Source organism: Cheilinus undulatus, linkage group 17, assembly GCF_018320785.1.
Source record: "Cheilinus undulatus linkage group 17, ASM1832078v1, whole genome shotgun sequence".
In the NCBI taxonomy this organism is placed as follows: Eukaryota; Metazoa; Chordata; class Actinopteri; order Labriformes; family Labridae; genus Cheilinus; species Cheilinus undulatus.
This window is the reverse complement of record NC_054881.1, coordinates 4,935,993-4,958,729: the sequence shown is the minus strand read 5'-3', so window position 1 is coordinate 4,958,729 and position 22,737 is coordinate 4,935,993. Positions and strand designations below refer to the sequence as shown.

At 39.3% G+C, this 22,737-nt stretch overlaps 1 protein-coding gene across 5 annotated transcripts in view; it reads left to right on the top strand.

Moving 5' to 3' along the window:
* zfyve16 (zinc finger, FYVE domain containing 16) overlaps positions 1-22,737 on the top strand; it is a 52,218-nt gene that overhangs the window by 27,165 nt on the left and 2,316 nt on the right. For 3 of the 5 annotated variants that reach the window (XR_005993206.1, XR_005993204.1, XR_005993205.1), the window contains exons 5-18: positions 3,526-3,702; positions 3,789-3,925; positions 4,004-4,214; positions 4,334-4,456; positions 4,646-4,801; positions 4,877-5,101; positions 6,750-6,832; positions 7,461-7,565; positions 12,350-12,500; positions 12,669-12,749; positions 13,328-13,490; positions 14,570-14,675; positions 14,765-14,941; positions 17,120-22,104. Coding sequence is in view for 2 of the 5 variants with exons in the window: in XM_041810965.1 (XP_041666899.1) it covers positions 3,526-3,702; positions 3,789-3,925; positions 4,004-4,214; positions 4,334-4,456; positions 4,646-4,801; positions 4,877-5,101; positions 6,750-6,832; positions 7,461-7,565; positions 12,350-12,500; positions 12,669-12,749; positions 13,328-13,490; positions 14,570-14,675; positions 14,765-14,941; positions 17,120-17,290 (2,066 nt within the window). In the remaining 3 variants the exon portion in view is untranslated. Of the gene's footprint in view, positions 1-3,525; positions 3,703-3,788; positions 3,926-4,003; positions 4,215-4,333; positions 4,457-4,645; positions 4,802-4,876; positions 5,102-6,749; positions 6,833-7,460; positions 7,566-12,349; positions 12,501-12,668; positions 12,750-13,327; positions 13,491-14,569; positions 14,676-14,764; positions 14,942-17,119; positions 22,706-22,737 lie in introns of those variants that run through there. The other 2 variants (XM_041810965.1, XM_041810964.1) reach the window with 2 other exon arrangements.

Below are 22,737 nucleotides of genomic sequence, written 5' to 3'. Positions count from 1 at the left end.
AGCAGCAGCTGCAGGCACACTGTCATTTTCAGATTTTATCACAAGATCCCTCCAGAATCAAAGAAGGTTAACACAGAGGAACTTTTTCATCGTGTGTCAACTTGATTTATAACACCAGGGACACAAAAAGAATAGATCTGGATTATCTGAGACCTGAACTGTGAAGCAGTAATCATGGTTAGAAAAGATGAAGTCCGTGGGTCACATTTTCTTTTTCTGTTTTTGGTCTTTTGCCTTGATTTAGATTGGACAGTGGCTAGGGTAGGAATTCAGTGAAAGAGTTGGGAATGGCATCCAGCTATATTATTCTATGTAGAAGGTAATATTCAATCTCAAGACCTATTAAAGCTCTGCCAGCATCTGTTAAACAATCTCTCTTGGTCCCAAAGCTCAGTGAGCTGATGATGAGAGAGGAAGAATGTGGTCGGAGTGTTTAAGGCCGTTCCAACTTTTTCAGGAGACAGTATAAGAATCCGCCCCTGCTGTGCAGCGATGGACCGCCAACCCTTTATGAACGGAGGAGCCTTTTCAATAAAACCCCACTTGATCACGTGCATTTACTAATCATTGAGCCATTGTTGTCATTTCATTGATGAATTTCACTCATTAGGGGTCAAAAACTGTTTTTAAAGTGGTGATGCCTTCTAGCTTCTGACCTGAGTGGACACAAGCTACACACAGAGCATTTTAGGAGCATCTGCAGCGTGATGCAGGAAAGTTTTTCTACATTTAAACATTTTCTCCATCATGTGAAATTAATCAGCATAAAAAAATATTGGTGCACTGTTTGGCAAATACACCTTATGATGTTCAGCTTTTATTTAAGACTCCTCAATTCAAATAAGAAGCAGGCAGCAGAGATGGATGAAGTTACGGTTGTTGTCATTATGTGGATGGGTTCTAGGGCCATACCATTGGTCTAAACCTGTAGTTTCTACAGTCTCAGGACCACTACAATCTTTCTAATCATAAACTTTGAACAAAATTTCTTACATTTTTCAATCAACAAAATGTTTTTTAAAGAAAATGGGGAATTTTGGACTTGAGATTAAACAAGAGATGTAATAAAACAAGAAGATGAAGACATATTCTTTTAAAATTAAAGCACATCATAGATTTAGTTGCTGTTTTTTACAGGCGTACATCTGAGACCCATTAAAAATGGCCTAGTGACCCACTTCTGAGTCCTGGCTCTCTAGTTGAAAACAAAGGGTTTGAAGCTATCTATGCTAACAGTTTGAGAATTATAATTGGTTCTCCTTCCTACTATTTTGCGACAGAGGCCGGGTACTTCGAGAACACATAATGTGTGTTACTTTTAAATTGCTTTTTATAGCAGGGATGTGACTTTTCCAGATTTAGAGGGGAATTCCAGGTTTTCTGACCTCAAATAAGAGTTGAATTCTCCTTAGAAGCGTTACTCACACATGGACTTCGTTGTCAATTAATGACCATCCAAGTAAGCTGCATTTGCAGATGGTTTTGGAATCTTTTAATCCCTATAAAATCCACAATTTAAGATTAATAAAAAGTGTGCACTGTTTTTTTGCAGTAGGTAGAGCAGCACTCATACACAGACAAGGCTGTCTGCGAGGGGGATAAAGGGGAGAGCTAATTGGGGATGAAAAGGACAAAAATTGGTTAAAAGAGGAAAGAATAGGTCAAGAAAGGTTCAAAAAGAGGCATAAAAATGGTCGGGAGAACAGTGGTAAGCAGTTAAAAAGGGCAAAGAGTGTTTCATGGAGCCACAAAATATGTTCAGAAAAGGCAAAAGGGCCAATGGGTTGGTATGGATCAAAAGTGGCTAAAATTGGATAAAAGTGGAATAAAATGGGTGATGGAAGGCAAAAAAATGGGTGGGAAAATTGGGGAAAGTGGTTAAAAATGGCAAAATGGTTTAAAAGAGGCAAAAATTTGTCAAGAAAGGTGTTAAAGGTCAAAAATTGGTAGGAAATTGTTAAAAAAAAAAGTTAAAAAAATGGCTAAAATGCGGTTAAAGGGGCAAAGTGGGTTGGTAAGGATGGCAAGTGGTTAAAAAGTGGCTAAAATTGAATGAAAGTGGAAAAAAATGGGTGATGAAAGGCAAAAAATGGGTGGGAGAATTGGTGAAAGTGGTTAAAAAGTGGCAATAATGGTTTTAAGGAGGCAAAATTGTGTCAAGAGAGATGTAAAGTGTCAAAAATTGGTAGGAAATGGTAAAAAAAAAATGTTTGAAAATGGCTTAAATGCAATTAAAGGGGCAAAATGGGTTGGTAAGGATCGAAAGTGGTTCAAAAATGGCTAAAATTGGATGAAGTGAAAAAAATGGGTGACAAAAGGCAAAAAGAGGCAAAAAATGGGAAAGTTGTGTAAAATCATTAAAAAGTTTCTTAAATGGGATAAAAGAGGCAAAAGTGGGTCTAGAGGCAAAAATTGGCAAATATGGTTGGTAAAATTATGAAAAAGAGGTTTAATTGTGGCTAAAATTGTTTCAAAGAGGCAAAAAATGTGTCCAGTAATATGAAAGTATCCAAAAAATTGGATGGAAAATTGTGAAAGGCCGTTCAAATGTGGCAAAAATTGTATAAAAGAGGTCAGAATGGTTTAAGAGAGGCAAAGGGGGAAAATGAATGAATGGGTGGGAAAATTGTAACAATTAAAAGTGGCAAAAATGGTTAAAAAGTATGTGTCAAGAAAGGTGAAAAGGGGTCAAAAAAGGGGTAGGAAATGGTTAAAAAAAAAGTGTTAAAAATTGGCTAAAATGTGATTGAAGAGGCAGAAATGGGTCAAATAAGTTGAAAAAAGGCTTAAAAGGGGAGACAAGTGTTTAGAAAGTGGCCAAAATGGCTCAAGAAAGACATAAAGGGGAAAAAATGGATGGGGAAATGGTGCAAAGTGATTAAAGTGGCTACAAAAGGATAAAAGTGGAAAAATGTGGAAAAAACTTGGAAAAAATGGACAGAAACAGATGAAGAGGGGTTAGAGGGTGGTGTGAATAAGTAATTTCAACACCAGAACAGCTGTTAGCCAGGATGCTAGCACCAATGCTACTGATCCAATACACCAATACCTGGTCTGGTGCTGGTCTCCCTATGTTTCTTGTCACTCTTCAGCTGTCCTATCTAGAATAAAAATCCACAAAGCCCCTAAAATAATCCAGACATTGAATTAAATCTTGCTTTGGTGTCATATAGTTTTAAGTACATTACTTTTTTAACCTATCTCACTATTGAAATGCTAATAAAATGTTTGGCAGGTAATGTTTACATTTGATAGTTAAGATTTCGGTGTTAAAATTTTCCAGTTGGCTCTAAATTTTAGGTTAAGCTGCTTCTAGTGGAGATAAGATTTGTTTTTGAATTACTGGTAATAGTGTTGAAGGACTCTGTTTATAAAGTCCCATTATCAACCTCTTGGTGGTGCTAGAGGACAAGTCAGAGGATTACTCCGGCCTGTCAACAGTAGAACTGAACCTGCCTTAGAACCAGCACAAAAGTCAGCTTGTGCTAAATTGGTCGTATTTCTGTGTCTTGTTTGTCCTTGTAGCCCAGGCCCTGGAGCGGATGATGAGTCCTGCAGGTCCCAGTCCAAACCCCAACGTCCCCTCTGAGTACTGCAGCACCATCCCCCCTCTGCAGCAGGCTCGAGCCGCTGGCACCCTCAACTCACCTCCACCGACCGTCATGGTGCCCGTGTCTGTTCTCAAACAGCCGAACAACGACAGTACGATCTCCCCTAAATCCTGAACATGGCCCTATTTCACTGTTTCTGTTTTCACCCTTCAAAAGACTTTGTTTGTGTTTATTTAGGTTGTCCTCGTGAGCAGAAGCGTGTGTGGTTTGCTGATGGCATTTTACCCAACGGGGAGGTGGCCGACACGACGAAGCTGTCAGTGACGAGCCGCAGGAGCTCGCAGGAGTTCAGCGTCTCTCCGGATCAAACATCAGTGAGTCATGGATGGATTTAAAAATACTAAAGTTGGAGTATCTGACTCCATGATGGCTGACTGAGTCTATTTTTGCAGCCCGGCTCGGCAGGCTCAGACGATGGAGTCGGCGGCTCATCTGAAGCTTCTCAGACTGTAGAGGTGGTTCGAGCTCCGGTATCCGGACCCTGGGATTACGCTCTGCTCGCTGGGATTGGTACTTCAGTGAAGAGGGTTCCCAGTCTGCTGCCAGAGAATGAGGACGAGCTTCCTCCTCTGCTAATCACCACCGGGGAGGATGAAGCAGGAGGTCTGCTCAAGTGGAGAGTTTAGTTTGTAGATATTTATGTGTTTATAAGCCTGTTTTTTACCAAGATTGTCTAAAACTGCAAACCAGTTAACCTTTTTTATCTGGGTTTTTTTATTCAGATGTCCTTGTAGAAGAAAGTCCAGCTCCTTGTCAAATCCTGCACCTATTAGAGGAGGGAGGACCCCGACCTCTGACCTTTGTCTTAAATGCCAACCTGCTTATTAACGTCAAACTGGTCACATGTGAGTAGACTGAGGGTCTATATTTTTGCTCTGGTAGTGCACATATTCTATATAAAACCGACAACTGTCAGTGGATCTTTGAAAATTCTTAGAAAGTCTTCAAATGCACATAAAAGAGAAGGTCGATCTGTTAATGCTCCCTCTTGGTTCTGGTCTCTGCTAATGGTGTTTTTGCTCCTGTTTTTTCAGACTGCAGCCGGCAGTGCTGGTGTTTTGGCTCTAACGGGCTGCAGGCTCTTGGACAGAAGGAGCTGGTGTTTTTGTTGGAGTGTTTGCCAGAAGAAAAATCTCTTCCAAGAGACCTCTTCACGCTCTATCTCAACATTTTCCAGGAAGCCCAGAAAGGTAGAGTGTAAAGCAAAAACAGGATGTTTTATACCCTTTTTAAAGGCGACACTAAATCATTATCTTGTTTTATAGGAAAGTTTTTGGAGGAGCTGGATAACGTGACTTTCACCAGCAGTTTCCTGGGCAGTAAAGACCACGCCGGGATGCTCTTCTTCTCTCCCAGCTGTCAGCCTCTGGATGGCCTCACTCTCCCCTCACAGCCGTTCCTGTTCGGCCTGCTCATCCAGAAACTGGAGGTGCCCTGGGCCAAGGTCTTCCCCCTCAGGCTGCTGCTGCGGCTCGGAGCTGAATACAGCGGTGTGTGAACTTCTGCTGTGAATATTTTTGTCTTTAGATAGATCCTTGGAGATTCTCTCTGTCTGGATCTCACATGTTCAACATTTAATTGTTACATACATCAGCATCACAACTTTTGCTTTTTATACTGTTGGTTTTAAGGCTTCATGCCTCTATTTCACATAGCAATGAATAAAGAAGGGAATCAGGGAGAGAGAAGGGACTAACGTGGGAAAACAGCTGCAGGTCAGACTTGAACCTGGGGCCATGCTTGGAGGCAGTAGCCACTGTATGTTTGGCGCAAACATAACCTCTAGGTCAGTGATTCCCAAACTTTACATCTCTGAGCCCTCCATACTTGTATCCACCAAACACTTAAAGGAGCAATGCTGACTAAAATCACTGGAGGCTAACGGCACTACTTCTGCTAGGTACCTCATATGGCCAACTTCAAATAAACTGAAATATCCCTTTAAGGACCCACACGTTAAAAAAATAATACAAAAAATAAACTTTAATTGTTTTTATTGATGGAATCCTAACAGAATAGGCCTAAATGCTTTTTACTTATCCAACGCTCTTTGTGTAAACTATCCAGTAAATGTTTTTTTCATAATTCTGTTTAATATTTGCAAATCTAATTTGTAAAACCAGAAAGCACACAAAGCCTTGTTCCCCTCCCGAGATCTTTGGCGCCCCCTGGGGGGCCTAGACCCCAGATTGGGAACCAATCTCATGATCATCTGTGGGCCAATGTGTGCCATTTACTTGACCTTAATTATTAAACACTAGACATTAAGGTTGTCATGACACCAGAATTTTAACTTTAAAATAAATTGAGACAGTTTGAATAAAACGTGTTTTTATAGGTTTCCTCTTAAATGAGTAAAAAGGCCCAAAATAATCTAGTTTTCATCTGTTAATTAATATTGTTTGATGCTTTCTTTATGCTGTGAGACAGAATATCTTAATATTTCTCGGTCATTTGAGTCCCAGACAAAAACATTTAAAGAATTCACCCTGTGTTTCATGATCTAGAATGTGAAGATTTTTAATATTTCTACTTTTTCTTAATTTTCTAAGTTAAAAAAAAAGAACAAAAATTGATAAATTGAGTTAATGGTTGTTGGTTGAAGCTTACAAAGTTAAAGTTTAGTAGATTTAATGCTTGTAACAATTAAGTGTGGACAATTTTAGTTAAATATTGTTGTATTCTATGTGTCTGAGAGGAACATAGATTCTTAATAAAAATGTAAATTGTGGTTTTATTGTTTATTTATAGTCTACAGGATGTCTTTTAAGCAATCTTTGTACATTATCGTCGATAAACGATCAGTGAAGTTGTTTCTAATGTCAGATATAAGAAGGTAGTTTTATTGTTCGGTAACACTTCAGTCTCTCTCTTAGATAAATGCATACAATACAGCTGCTTTTATAGAGAATATAGGGCATAGACATGACATTGAAGCTCAAGAATATAAGATAAAGGGAGGAAATATGCTAAATATACAAAGTATTTGAACATTACAAAATATGAGGTGAAATAAAAGGGTTAGATTACAGAAGAAGGTTAGCAATGTATAAAAACTGAGATATTTACAGCTACGTGCAAGTGTGTTAAAGGTAAAGTTTCGTGGTGATGACATTAGATATGCCCTGTCTTTTTCAGTTTATCCCACTCCGTTAACAAGCATCCGTTTTCGGGATTCTGTGTATCGAGAGACGGGACACACCATCATGAATCTCCTGGCTGTAAGTATAAAAACATCAGCATGGAGATGATTGAACCTCATCTTAACAATTTTCACACATTTTGATCACATGACCAGAGAAGTCCTGGCTGCTTTTTTATTGTTTTATACTTCTGTTTATTACTGCAGACCTGGAAAGTGTAGTTTCAAAAAGAAGTTAAGATCAGTCTCTTTGTGTGGTCATAAACCAAAGTCAGAGCTTTCTTACTGCAGTCAGATTGTACAAATATTCATGTTTTTAATCTTTATTACAGCAACAGAAGTCTGAGGACAGATGTAGTCATGGTGGTTGGTAGGACAGGATTAAACTTGGATAAATCTTCAGTCTATTGCTGTGTGACCAGAGAACATTAGACACCACTGATCATCAGTTCTTTCAAGTTATAAATACATCAGCCTCTGGCAGCAGACGTCTCTGACGTTACGTCTTCAGCTCACAGGAAGAAGGTTTTTGGTTTCGGATGAAAGCTCTTCATGAAGTTTGACGTTTCCTGAACTTTATGTTTTTTGCTCCTTGTTCTTATCTTGATCTCATCAGGCCAAACAACACCAACGAAGGCAGCGTGGTGTCTGTTAGAAACCTAAAAATAAGAGACAGTTTGGTTTAAAATGGATGTGTGCTCCCACAGGACCTGAGGAACTACCAGTACAGTCTGTCAGTGGTGGAGGGTCTGAGGATCCATATGGAGATGGGGCACAGCTACATCGACATTCCTAAAAGTAGCTTCACTGAGGTAAGACAGCTGTGGAAGTCTGAAACTTATAATCATTAGATTTATGGCCAAGTGTGACTGATCCAAACTACTCCCATGATTTCATATGTACCCGATTAACAGGAGGAATCTTCTCTGGTACTTTTTACTCAGTCCAGACTTTTCACCAAAGAACTTTTTAAGTGGTTTCACCATTACACAAATGTATCCAATATGTCGTCTTGGTTATTTGGTGTAATGTGGTTGAAAAAATGCAGTTGGAGCTTCCTTTAGTTTGTCTCACCACTCTTACTAGACAAAAAAAAAACATGCTCTTTTACATTTATTTTTGGACTTTTAACCCTTAGACACATATGTTGGCATTTTCTTGTTATTCTTTTATGCTAGATTTTGGTTAATGTTAAAATATTGACAATAGTAATTATAATCATTAAAATTAATAAACAGGATTATTAATCAAGATGTTAGAAGATAACAGGGCACCACCTTGAAAACTGGGAACAACAACCAAAGAGGACAAAAAATCAGTCAACAGGTAAATCTAAAATACTAATATGTAAGGACTCTCTTATTTGTCTTTTCCAATAAGCGAGCAGAAAGCTACCTTTTGCCATTAAGTACCCCTTTTTTCCTATTGTTATTGCCCATTTTGCCGCTTCCTTTTGACAGTTTTTGCCATTTTTTCCCCATTTTTTCCCATTTTAACCATTTTTTCACAATGTTTGCCCATTTAAGCTACCTTTTGCCATTAAATACCACTTGTTTCCCATTTTTTGCCCTATTTTGCCATTCTTGACTGCTTTTTGCCCATTTTAGTCACTTCTCTCTCTTTTTTGCCACTTTTGGACCATTTTTTGCCAACTTATATTTATTGCTTTATTACTAGGCTTCTTCATGTCATGTAGGTTGAATCTTTGTTTCCCACACGGCTGAGCCCAACATGCAGGACAGTGGATGGATTAAGAAATCAGGGAGAGAGGGAGGGGAATGACGTGTGTGAAAGGAGGTGCAGGTGGTACTTGGACCTTGGCCGTCCACTATAGGAGTATGAATCTGTCTCATCAGACATGTCTGATAATGTCAGGAGCTGTAAATCTGGGCTCAAATCGTAGGAATGAACCAGAGTGATACTAGTGGTGGGTATCAGGCTGATACTGCTGTTAGATGCTTGATACCCTCATACAATGGCACCAATACCACTTAATGGCATGACATTAGACTGTCGTTAGCGGGAACAAGGAGGAAGAGGAGGGGTGTTGACTGGAGAAATGTTAACATAGATGAGGATGACAAAAGCAGAGCTGTTTGTAGACAATGCACTGCAAAGGGGTGAAAACTAGCTCCTTCAATATGAGCAATTTGACAAAACACGCTTTGCAGCAAATGCTGGAGAAACGCTGTGAGTGCACCCTAAATTTTACAAATACTTTACATTGGCAACATTATGGGACCTTAACACTGCCTATTCTATTCCTCTAAAGCTCCTCTCTCATGAAGTATTTGTAGTTTTTTTTATCATTTTGATACTTTTTGGCACTTAAGATCGTTCTAGTTGTGGATGTTTTATCATTTTAAGACACATGATGGTGAATAAGTATCAAAGTATGCAAGTTTTGTTGATTTGAGTAGAAAGTAAACATGGAGACAACGCCATGGAGGGCTGCTGTCACTGTATCCAAAAAAGATAAAAGTTTCACGTTCTGCTAGCACAGCAGCATTTATCAACAGTGAATCAGTGAAAGTTTAATGGTCGAAGGCAAGAAACAACTCGTTATCAGCGTGCAAGCTTGTGCCCAGCACAAAAATCTCAGATTAACACTGCTTCTGCTTTGTTGTTGGATTTTTTTTCTTGTGAATTTACAACAGAAGCATGATGGGAAAAGAACATCATCAGATATGTACTTGTAGCTTTGTAAACAGTGACCCCTGCAGGATCTGCTCTTTAAAATCTCCCCATCTGTGATTTAAAATGTCTTTAGGTGGGAGAATCTTCAAGATTTTTAATACAGATTAATGCATTTTACCAAAATTATATCAAAACCTTTACGTGCAACAACAACAGCAAGATGATTGCATATGAAATGGATCAGATAAAGTCTGTTCTGCAGTCTGTATGAGGCTGCCTAAATCTGTTAAAGGGTAATGACTAAAAAAATCCCAGTCTAATGATAAAAATAGGAAAAGATGCAAGCAGAGATGCTGAATGTCATCACCTTGCATCATCCGTCTGTGTCGCAGTTATTGTTTGAAAATGTAGCAGAAACAATGAAAGAGCTTTAGCTGAAGAGCTGCAAGAGAGAAGGAGGAGAGTGTGGAGCGTTTGAGGTCGAGAAAGACGTGAACATGACGGGGCAATTTTTCTAAGTGAGTTTGAGGTCAATAAGTCAAATTAGCTTTGTGTACATGGCTTAATATCACAAATTGGCTACAAGGGGCTTTATAATCTGCACAGTGGACACTGTCTGTCCTTGAATCTTCACTAGAAATTCAAAAATCTCAGGAAAAGAGAAAAAAGAGAAGGATTGCATGACATGCAGGAGCATAATCAGAAAAATTAAAGGTTTATTAAAGAAGAGAATGGCTCCAGAGGAATATTACACAACTCTAGTGTCACCAGACCTGCCTGAGCCTCATGACCTTGACTCCACCGTGGAGATCTTGGAAAGAAGACAGATTACACAAACACACAAGAGGCAAAGCTCAGCACACTTTTCACACACAGGAAAGGTAAATATTAGCCTTAAGCCGGACGGCTTTCCAGTGAATTCTGCATCGATTCAGAACAGTGACTGCAGAGAGAGATTTTACAACACCGTGTTTTTGATTCTGTTGAAAATCAGACACTAGTAATACCAGTTTTAATACCAAAGCAATGTAAATAGAAGTTCCTGGCCTCCAGCACGGGAAAGTGTTATGGTTATAATGACCACAAAATAAATGTAAATTCCTGCAGTCTGTTAAAATTGAACCAATATGCTTGCCATTTTTATGCAGGTAAGACAGCGCTCTGTTTTGAAGTTTTCAAAAATGTTAGGCTGTTTCAGTACTATTGCTTAGGCATGCACGATATTATCGGCCAGATATCGGTATCAGCAGATATTAGCAAAAAAAGTCAGTATGTCAAATGTCAGTATCGGCAGATATCAAAATTTTTGCCGATATTTAGGTCCGATATTTTGGCCGTGCATATCAGCGTTCATCAACTGTAAAATCTGGCCAAATACACTAATAAATTATTGGATTTTTAGGCTGTGCCAACAGGCCTATCTAAGTTGAGATCTTGTTCTTTATTCATTCTCATTCTTTGAACTTTAAAGTGTGTTTTAAGAAAAAAGTTAGTTTCTTTTTTTATCCTCAAACCTAAAATTGTGTTCAAAGGACTGAATTTTTAGTTATGTATAACATATCTAAATATCTGTATCGATATCGGTATCGGCTAAAATGAATCTGTAAATATCAGCATATCGGATATCGGCAAAAATCCAATATCGTGCATCCCTACTACTGATCATAAAAATCACAAAGGTTGTGTCATTTAGAACCAGAGATAACCTGATTGATACGCAGCTAACCAATCGAAGTATAAGAAATAATTAATTGAGCAAAAGTTCAGATCACTTGGTAAATAATGTGCTGTCTATGGCTGAGAGGAGCTCTGTGTATGCCCTGTAGTGCCAATTTAAAGGCTAACTGACCTGTCAGGCCATAAATATGAAGTGCATTGGCATTTTAATTCAAATTCACCAGCAGGTGAAATTCAGCACCTTAAACTCTCATCTTGAAAACAACTTGTCTCAACTGTTGCTGCTCTCTTGAGAAATATATATGGTATAGACAATAGTGTTTTACTACCTGTCCATTAAAACCAACGGGGTCTGTAATGAAATATATATGGAGTTGCCCTCTCTTTCTGCAGCCAAAACAGCCTCCATTCTTCTTGGAAGGCTTTCCACAACATTTTAGTGTATTTCTGTGGGAATGTGTGCCCATTCATTCTGTAGAGCATTTATGAGGCACTGATGTTGGATGAGAAAGCCTGGCTCACAATCTCTGTTCCAGTTCATCCCAAAGGTGCTGGATGGGGTTGAGGTCAGGACTCTGCAGGTCAGTCAAGCATCTCTATAGTCCTTCTTTGCGCACTGGGGTTCAGTCATGATGGAATAGAGAAGGACCTTCCCCAAACTGTTGCAAAAAGTTAGAAGCATTGCATTGTCCAGAATGTCTTGGTATGCTGAAACATTAAGACTGGCCTTCACTGAGATAAGGGGCCTAGCCCAAACCCTGAAAAACAGCCTCATACCATTATCCCTCCTCCACCAAACTTCACAGTTGGCACAGTGCAGTCAGGCAGGCAACATTTTCCTGGCATCTGCCCAACCCAGACTCACCCATCTAACTGCCAAACAGAAGCATGATTCATCACTCTACTGAACCTGCTTCCACTGCTCCACAGTCCAATGTCTGTGCGCTTTATAGCACTCCAGCTGATGCGTGGCGTTGGACTAGGTGATGTGAGGCTTGACTGAATGGTTTTTGCAAGCTGTGTCCTTAATAATATAAAATTACCTTTAAAAGAGGTTTAGTGGGGGTGCAGATGGTCGAGAGGTTTAAATCACCACCCATGTACGCGGCCCTGGTTCGAATCCGGCCTGTGGCCCTTTACCACATGTCTCTCTTCACTGTCTTCCCTGGTTCTGAGTCTATCCACTCTCCTCCTCAATCTAATAAAGGCATGAAGGGCCCAAACATAAACCTTAAAAAATGGGAGATTTAGCAAGTAAGTCTCTGTTTTCTGTGTATTTCAGATGCAGAAGGTTGTAAATGCGTCGAACGAACACGTCATCAGTATCGGAGCTCGTTTCAGCACGGAGGCCGACTCTCACCTGGTGTGTCTCCAGAACGAGGAGGGAAACTATCAGACACAGGCCAACAGCATGCCGGGGAAAACACGCACAGGTGAGTCATCAGTAAATGTGCCGACTCAGCTTTCCTCTGTTTGTAGTGAAAGAAGGCGAGGTGAGCGTAATGACCTCACAGATGCTCACTGTGTAATGATCGTTGTTTTCTTTTAGCTGTGTGTTGAATAAATATGTACCTTTAAGGTGATTCTGGTTTTTCTTACAGTTACTGGAGCCAGTTTTGTTGTTTTTAATGGAGCCCTGAAAGCCTCGTCAGGCTTCATCGCCAAATCAAGCATTGTAGAAGGTAAAGTGACTGAAATGTTAGTTTTGAAACCACCAAACTGGAGTCATATCAAATTAACGTGTTGTATACAAATGTATCATATTGTACTGTATGGTATGATATTTTGAACTCTGGGGGATGTTCAGAGCCTTGGAAATGTTTTTGTCTCATCCCCTGACTTAGGCTTTTCAGTAACCTTGTCTCTGAGTTGCTTGGAGTGTTCTTTTGTCTTCATAGTGTAATGGTAGCCATTAATACTGATTAACCAGTGACTAGACCTTCCACATTCACTGTTCTCAGGTGATCCCCGTTTCACTAACTGTGAGACTACTAGCACTAATTGTCTGGACCTGTCACTTTGAAGGATGCACTCACTTAGATCATTTCACATATTTTTATTTTATTGGTATTGCTTTGTAGAAATCTATTTAACTTTGGCATTAAAGAGTTTTTTGTTGTTTTTTAAGAAAGCCATTTCTATACTGCATCCTGTCATATGATTATATTGTGTTGTATCACAGTAAATCAAGGCTGTGCAGAAGGAAAAGCTCGCTTCTATTTCCCCCAGCATTAACGGACTTTCTGTCTCTGTGTGTCAGATGGGTTGATGGTTCAGATCCCTCCAGAGACGATGGAGTCCCTGCGCTCAGCTCTCAGGGATCAGACAGACTTCCACATCCCCTGCGGCAGGAATGACGGCGGGGAGCTCCGAGAAAACGTCACTGTCCGCTGGATTGACTGGAGCTCGCCTGTCAACACTGGGTAACTACACACTCACATACCAACACAACTATTTACTCACTGTTGTGTAATCTCTGTCCCCTGCTGCACCATCAGGCCACATGTGCTCTTTAGTCTCGCTGCTCAAACATGGAGTAACTCTGGGTTTAAATCAGAGGATGTTAAACAAAATCACAAGACAGTACTCCTTGGTTGTCCTTTACATTGAACAGTCACAGTGTTGGTGCCAATATGATGGTGGAAAAGTGCAGTAAACAGAGCTTAAAGCAAAAGAAAATACACTTAAGATTAAATGCCTTTCATTGTTTGAATCTAACATAAATTTTCATGCCCCCTTTATCCTCTGAGATGGGTATAAAAATATATTCAGATGCCACATTAATAGATTTTTGCTTTATGTTCACACAAGGGTTTCTGTGGTTCCTTAAAAATTTACGTGTATTACAACATTTCTGTGTTGTTCCTCTTTGTGGATTTGCATGTTCACCTGCCAGTTCTTGGCCTTCATGGCAGCATATTATGTGCTTATTCACAAAGTATGACTGGAAAAGAGCAGAAGATGGGAAATGCATGTTTAAGGACACACGACTAAAATGAGTAAGAATAATTGGCAGGGAAATTCAAAAGGCACCAACACTTTGAGGTGTAAAAATGGTATTTATTTCTTTTGATTTAGATCTCATAGGGTCTTATTTGACTTTGAAAGGTGTGCAGCAACCTGCAACAAAAATTACATTGAATTTAGTAACAAAGTCTAATGGGGATTTTGTTCTCACGTTTCTTTTTACATGACATCCTACGGCAGCAGTGACATAACATAAAGTGAAACTTCATCCCTGTGGGCTTGGGTTTCTGATTACTTGTGGATTTTGCCTTCAGCGTAAATGCTGTACAGAGCTAAGCTCTGATTTTGAAAGTTGTCTGAAAGCTCCTGTAGTTTTGCAAAGGACAATTTCCAGCCTTGAGGGTTTGGGGATAAAATAATGACCCTGGAACGTCCGCCCTGATATTGGTGGTATTTTTGCAGAAATGTAAAAGATGCCAAATGAATCCTGTGAATTTCAAAGATTTAATTTAGAACTTCACCTCTCACCTTGAAGGAGAACCAGCGGCGTTGATGGTAGACCTCTTGATGGCGTCCGCAGTGTGAGGATGCAGCAGGACACGGACTTCGAGTCAGACGGACGCACCATCAGATGCACTGAGGTGACCATCCTTTGATTAAGAACAACTTTCCAGCCGAAAGTTTGGAGCCAGTTTAGTTGAGAGAACTGAATTTGTGAACTTCCCTCCAGGTTTTCTACCAGCTGAAGTCTCCAGACTGCAGCCTGGCGTCGGTGCTTTCGTCCTGCAGCGTGTTTCAGAAGGAGATGGCTTTAGCTGCCTGCAGCGCTCTGACTCCTCACCTCGCCGTTCTCACCTCCAGTGGCATCAACTCGCTCACGCTGAGGATCTCTACGGAGGCTGATATGGTAAAAAAAAAAAAAAAAAGTCAGTTTTACATGCTGGCTTTGAGTAGAACCTGTTTGCTTGTGGTACCTGCATGAAAAGGGATGTTCATTTTATGTGTTACAGTGATTTAAGACTGGGGAGTGGTGCTGCAAGTCAACAGCAACAAAATTTTTGTCATTGTTTACTCGGGGACGATTCAATGAATGTAAAGTCACATTGTCAAATGAAAAAGATGGAATATAAACATTTTCTTCAGAAATGTTAGAAAACTTTTGCAGAGAAAATCCTTGTGCACCTAAAAAAAATACATCCAGGTTCTTTTGGATCCTTAAAGGTGTAATTTATAACTTTAGCTCTAGTGAGCCTTCAACAAAGTGCACTTCTTCTCCTCCTAATGTTGAAAAGAGTTGATCTATTGTGTTAGTCTGACTGGTACATTTTTCTTTAAATGCATGCAAGCATTAAAGTAATGATGTTTAAATATGAGGAGACCAAGGCCTAGGGATGGGAATTGATAAGATTCTATTGATATCGATGCCATTATGTTTTTTGAAAAAGTAGACTGTATGGGTTTTCTGTCTCTCTGAACACTGAAGAAGATGTTTGCCACCTTCAGTTAGAGTAGATGACAAGCACACTTCAAGTACAGGCTTTAATAAACAGTTTTAGAAAGTAGAAATGTTCAATATAAAGTGTTTGGGAGGAGTACGTGCTAAAATAAACATTTTTGTAAGAAATGTCTGAGTAAAGACTAACTGCTCTCTGGATCTTCAATTTCTTAACTTGAATTAGAATCTGATATTCCTGCTAATTTTCTTTAAAAGATAAAACCTTGAAATGAATTTAAATTAGTCTCTGAATCCTAGATCTCTGGACGTATACATATAAATCGATATCTTATGCAAAAAGATGCATGCCCTGCATGAAATCACTCTTCGACAGACGTTTCACGCCGCACTGTTTGCATCATTTCTGAGAAATGAAGCCACACTTTTGACCGTTTTAGCCTGTTTTTCTAACTGTCCGCCATGTGTACCTCCTCGACTTCTCTGTTTTTTTTCGCCTTACTGACTGCCTCTCACGAGATCGTGTTTTTCAAGACATTGAAGTATGGCACTGATTAGGGAATGCTGATGGATTAAACCAGTTGGAACTGGTTCTCGATTACTGTCCCTACCAAGACACATTTTTGATTTCCTAAATGATTTATAACCCCATACAAATGCAATATGATAGAAACAAGCTGCTTGTAAAGGATGCATTCAGGTATATCCAGAATTTCCCCTCTGGGGATCAATAAAGTCTTATCTTATCTTATAAGGGAAAGTTCTGTGAAAAATAGAGGATCCTGGGTAGCTCTACAGTTTTATTGCTTTGACACTTCCAGTCACAGATAGCGGCAGTAACCTCCAGCTCTCAGTGTTAGCCCTGAGTTTCTCCATTGATTCTGTGAGATTATTTTGGAAACGATGTTTTGAATTCCTTGTCAACTTAGGGCAGAGATAGATGAAACACTTTAAGGTTGTTTCCACCAAGCGATCCGGCTCAGTTCAGTGCAGAACGACACACATTTTTTTTGCATTTCCATAGAGCAAAAGTTGGAAAGGGTTCAGAAAAAAATGACCCGTACCATCCCACTTTTCGGCACCCTTCTGTAGGGGTACCAATCTTACCTATCTGTCCCATAAAGGTGGAGCTACCCACACAACAACAGGGGGTTGTACTGATGTCACATCAGCGCACGACACAGCTGCTCAGCTCCAGGCTGCAAAACACGGAAGTCTGCTCTGTGAGGACCGGGTGAAAACGGGAGAAAAACAGGCTAACATCTGCTTAAATCAATATAAACACGCCAAAGGAAAGAAAATGTGCCTTTGTAAACCTTTAAAAAGGTTTTGTTTTAAATTTAATTTAGAAAAATAGACCTTGTACACCTGTGTTTAATCTGATTCTGTTCTGTTTAGAAAACTGATTATTTTTCATTTTTTGGATTTTAAGTTCAGATCAGAATAAATATCAATTTGTGTTTTAAAAGTCCATATGTAGCCTAAACGCAGGTCATTTCCAAGCACCAGACAAAAAAAAATGTTGGATATCTCTTCAGAATTTACTCTCACAGATCAGGTGTTCTGATTGTTACTCACAGATCAACTGTGTCTGTGTTGTATTGTGTGAACTTTTCTTCTCGTTCTTCTCAGGTGGAGTACCAGGCCGGCTCCGGAGGTCACCTCCTCCCCCAGCGCTACATGAATGAGCTGGACAGCGCTCTGATCCCCGTCATCCATGGAGGTAGTGCCAGTGTTCCACAGACTGCCATGGACATGGAGTTCATCTTCTACATCACACACTCTATCTCAAACAGGCCGTGACTTAGACTCAGAGGTACTGAAGACAGTCGGTGTTTGAGCACAGACAGAGGGGCTGTTAGTGGGACATGCTAATGTGCTAACAGCTTGTGCTGCACAGCTGGACAAGCAGCAGCCGCTGCCGGCTGGACATCCCCTCTCTGGGGCCGGGGATGTAAATTGACATGGTTTTTCTGTTAAGGAATCGCTGTGTTTGTGTGTTTTCGTGCTCACCAAAGCTGCTTTAACACAAGAAGCCAAACACTAAACAAGGAATACAACAACACGACCAAAAAAACAAGCAAACCATTTCCTTCTGCTCTGCCTTCAGGCTCCAGGCGGTCAGCTCGGAGCTGCTCAGTGAATGTTTCCCACAGACACTCGATCGAAAAATGTCTCTCATTGGATGTATTTATTCTATTTTAATACGGGCTTATTGAATGAAATGATGACATTAAAGCACGGGACGTGATCAACTTCAGTTCTCAGTACTTCAGAGGTGCTACTAAATCACCACTTCACACAGATAGATGACCCCAGACATAGAAATAAACCTCATACTCTCCACCTTTAACATGCTGGTTTATGATGACGCTGCACAGGGAAACATCAGGCCTCATGCAGGAACATTTTAACACTCAACCTTTAAGTTAGCCCTGAATTGTTGATCATGAAGTTTCTGCACAGCTGAGCTGAGTTTCAGCCTCATGAATGACACAAGTTCATCTAGAGATTTGTTTTTAGGATCTAATGAGTGTAACCAACACCTTCAAACTGCTTTAGAGAGGTACATTCTAGCAAAGAGGAAGTATAACTATGGAAGAATCGCTTCAAAGATGATAAAAGTCATAGATTTGTGCCAAGGGGGTCAACATTTTGATGCTTTCTTGATACCACTTGCGTTTGGAAATGTACAATCTCTTTTTAATGATAGTGTGGAATAAAACACTGAGCTTTACTCATACAGTACTGTGCAGAACTTTTAGGCAGATTTAGGCCAGAAATTGAAGCTGAAGTAAGGCGTAGATATAGCGAAAAAGCTGCCTAAGGGCAACATTGGGCAGGAAGGAGGATCAACTAAACCCCAGTAGTGCTCTGGATGTCCTTGCATATTACCAGGAGCATGCCAAAATAATATGTTGAAATTAAAAAGTCCATACCTGCAGGGCAGAGTAAGGGGTGGATGTGGCAAGTAAGCACAGCCTTGAGTACTGGCTGGGCAGGTAGTAGGGTTGCTGCGAGCCCCTGCTCATGCTGGGGACGTCCTAGGGGCCTGAAAATCACCGGCAGTCTCAAGGCCCAGACAAAAGATGCTATCTAGCTTGATCACGTCTTTCTCCTCAAATGATGCTGATTGGTCCAGTCATTCTCTGACTGAAAACAAACTATCACCCTGAAGCTTTGCAAAATGGATCCACCTGATAGCAGACATTGAACCTGTGCAGTCCATCAGCTTTGTCGATTTTCTAGCATCATATCAGCTCTAAATTCTTGTGACAACTCTAAAAGCAATAATTGTCTTGTAGTAATGCAAATTGCATGCCATAAATGGCTCCAATAGCATCATTTGCACTTTTAAAATCTGATAAAAAAAAAATCATCTGACCTCTCTGTGTCACAGTGATCAGGGTTGAGATTTTCCTAATGTCCTTATGTGAAATCACAATAAAAAATAGAGACTTAGCTTAAAAAAAAAAACAAAGCATTTTAAAGCTGCTCTGTTGTTCATGTGTGGCCAGATGTTTTGGTACTTAATTTCAGTCATTAAAATAAGAGATTGTGTTATTCTTTAGACACTTGGTTTTGAAAAAGTATCTAAAATTATAACAGGGAACTTTCAGCATCCTTTTGACCCATTTTCCTGCATTTTAAACAGCTATTTCTTTTCATTGGGCCCAGACAGCTATAGTGATATATCTCTACTGTACATGACTTGTTCAGCAGATCTGAAATTTTGGTCCAGGAAATTATAAACATAGCAGAATGCAAATTAATATAGCAAATCACTCATAGGTGACGGATTGTTGTCCTGCATGAGGCCCAGGTGTGTCACTACCTGGCTATGTGTTCTAAGAAGCCATGGTTTGAGTTACTTACAAGCTTTAACAAATTTGTCTGCTAAAAGGGGAACTTATTTTATAGTTTTTTTTTTTTGTTTTTTTTTTTTTTAGAGATTCAGCTCTAATTACCCTCAAAGATCCTGCCCTCGATGACAGCTAAGTTCATGGCTAATGTTTTGCTGTTGCTGTGTTTCATCATCTTTACTATTCACCACAATTAAACCGTCTCAAAAACGTTATTTTAGTATCTAACCTCTGTAAGAATACAGTTAGATTTACTCTTTGCTTGATTCCCTCCCCTTTGACCAAAGTCAATAAAAGGCCTGATTATCAAAGCTTATAAATCAGCCTGACAGATTTTCCTGTTGTGTAAGATGTGTTAAAAGTGGTTTCACCCTCTCCAAACAGTTCAGAAGACCATCAGAGATCTTGTTCTGGGGGAACACCAAGAACATGCCCGGTAGTGAAAAGCTCAAAACTGGTTTCACTTTTAGAACAGATTTGAGGCATTTTCACAGCAGCTTTGAAGCACTTTAGATCCATTAAAACATGAGACAGCTCAGTGCTTTATCAAAGAGGGTCTACAGCAAGTGTCACAACTGGAAACCTCACCCTTTTTTCACCAGCTTCTTGTCTTTTTGCTAAATTTAAGCTGCATCAGAACTGCCAAATTAAGCATTTGAGTGTTGTGGTTAAAGTTTGGACTTTAGAGAAATGTCAGAAAACAAGAACCTAGTGAGAGTCTGTCACACCTGAAAATGTAATAACCTCCCACAAACGTTATACAAATATGCTTTTACCTAATCATCCAACAAACGCAATAAATTTCCAACAAATGTAAAAGCAGTTGACTACAGCAAACATAAGAATTCCCACAAATGTAATAATTACATTTGTGGGAGTTTTTGTAGTCGTTCTTTATTTTTTACAACCTTTTTACAAATGCTCGTGGGTTCAAGTCAGCTTGAGCTCAAGCCACATAAAAAACATAGTCATGGCTATTTCTTTGTTCACCATGAAACAGGAAGTAAGATTTTTTTTTTCTGAGGGTAGAGCCATTAAGCTCAGCAGAGTGGATTACAACACGTCAAAATAGTGCTCTGAGGAAATTCTAACACTATACAGAGACATTGTTTGACCAGCCAGTTTTATTGTTTTACAATATCTTAAAACATACCTTGACTCTATAAACTGTAAAATTAATTATATTTGAATCAGGTGAACCCCCTCTGTGGGCTTAATTCTAGAGAAACCCCATGATTTTGCAGAATTTTCCAAAATTTATATTAATCCTCTATTTTTCTCATTCAAATATGTAGTGCTAAGAATCATGGCTTTACATGTGTTTTAATAGTCTGAAAGATCTACTTCCTCTTTCATGGTGAACAAAAAAATGGCCATGACTATATTTAAATCCACTCTGCTAAGATTCATGGCTCCACCAGTGTTTAAGACTTCTAAAAATCTACTTCCTGTTTCATGGCAAACAAAAAAACACCATAACTGTGTCTAAATCCACTTTACTAAGATTTATGGCTTGACCATTGTTTTAAGATTCTGAAAAATCTTCTTCCTGTTTAATGGCAAACAAAAAAAACATTGGCCATGACAATGTTTTCTGATGTGACTTGAGCATAAGCTGACCTGAACCTATGGGCTGTTTTAAAAAGGCTACAACAATGACCACAGCTTCAATTTTTCTGGTTTACATTTGTCAGAAATCCATACAGTTTTGAGAGGCAGGGATTTTTATCTTCTCACAAATGTAATAAATTCCTGCAAGTGTAACATTTACCACATTTGCATTAGGCTACTGCGATTAAATTCAATGGAAATGTATATTATGTGGCATTAATGTGTTAAAAGCTGCAGATTTGCATTGCATCTATGGTTTATTACGTGTGTGGGAGGCTATTACGTTTGCAGACTCTCACAGGATCCAGCCCCTGTCCAGTGTAACCAGGCTAACATGTACTGTTCGTTCGTGCAGTGTTTCACATCTCGTCCCGGTCTACATCTTTCCTTTGCTCAGTCCAAATGTATAAAAGATTAACTGTATGCATAGAGATGTTTTCGTTTTGTTCAGTCCTTTTAATAATGAAGAGTTATTTTTGGAGTCATTGGTATAAAAGTTTTAACAAACAGAAGAAGAGTTCATATTTTTGATAGGACATAGTGAGGCTACATTCATTTTGCATTTTGTGTAGCACGTTCCCTGAGCACTTAGAGGAAAAATAAACAAATTTGATTTATAATTTTGTCATAAGGTGGAAAATAACTCAGCTGAAAAGCAATGTACATGGAGGAATTTGCAGAAAAAGGTGTAAAAATCTGAAATTTAAAGGCATCAGAGACATTTCACTATTTCTTAAGTAGCTGCAAACAAGGTAAAGAACTGTTCATTTCTTTGTTAATCTTTAAATTATGGAGGTTACAGAAAAGTGATTACAATATCTGAAAAACAGGGCTGCATGCCCTAAGAGGTAAAAACTGAAACGGATCATTTATTGGTGTTTTACGTCACTGATCAAGTGCAATCTTTAGGTCTTGTATCAAGGTTTCAATAAAACATCCATAGGATGAACTGGCAAAAGTGTATGCAATCAATATCTGGATTTAATAATAAGACAAAACTGTTTCTTACACATTACACTAAAGTAAAAAGCAGATATGAGGTATTTCAGTGTTTTTTTAATATGCAACATTGGTCTGAAATTGCAGTTTGTCCTAAAAAGATGGATTATGTCATCGCGAGTCAAGACTGCTTCTTTTCATAAGGTATATCCATTAATTATCCATCTATTCAACACCTGTTATCTGTAAATGTCACCAGATGCATTAACGAACATTTATGTCTGCTTAAATCTACCCTAAACAAAGTTTGGACATTCCCTGGCACTGTGAGGTTCAGCGGGTGCCCCATTTATTTTAGTCGTTTTTTGACCTCGGCCCTGTAAACATAGAGGCCTGTTTGAAGAGGACATCTGATACCAAACGAGGGGAAAGTTAAAATGAACCTCAAACATGCACGGACAGTTACTCCATGGCCGATGTTATTTATGAACTCTGCAGCATTTGGAGAAGTAATAAGAAATGTTCCATCTCTATGGTCTGCAGAGGCGGTTATATTTGAAGGTTATTACTTTCTTTGTAGGATGATTGAAAAAAACGATCCGCTCTGTTAACATGAGAAGCCCTTTATGCTTTCTGATTCTTTCTGATGTTTTGTGTAAATCATCTATTTATTCATAAGCACCAGCTTTATTTGGTGAACCTGGTATCTGGGTCCTGATTGGTTTCTGAATAGCTCATGTATTTAAAGAATAAAATGAGTTTTATGAAGAAAATTCTGTTCAGTATCTTCTCATCTCTCCTCTTTTGCATCCCCCAAAAATGTGTGGAGTATTCTAA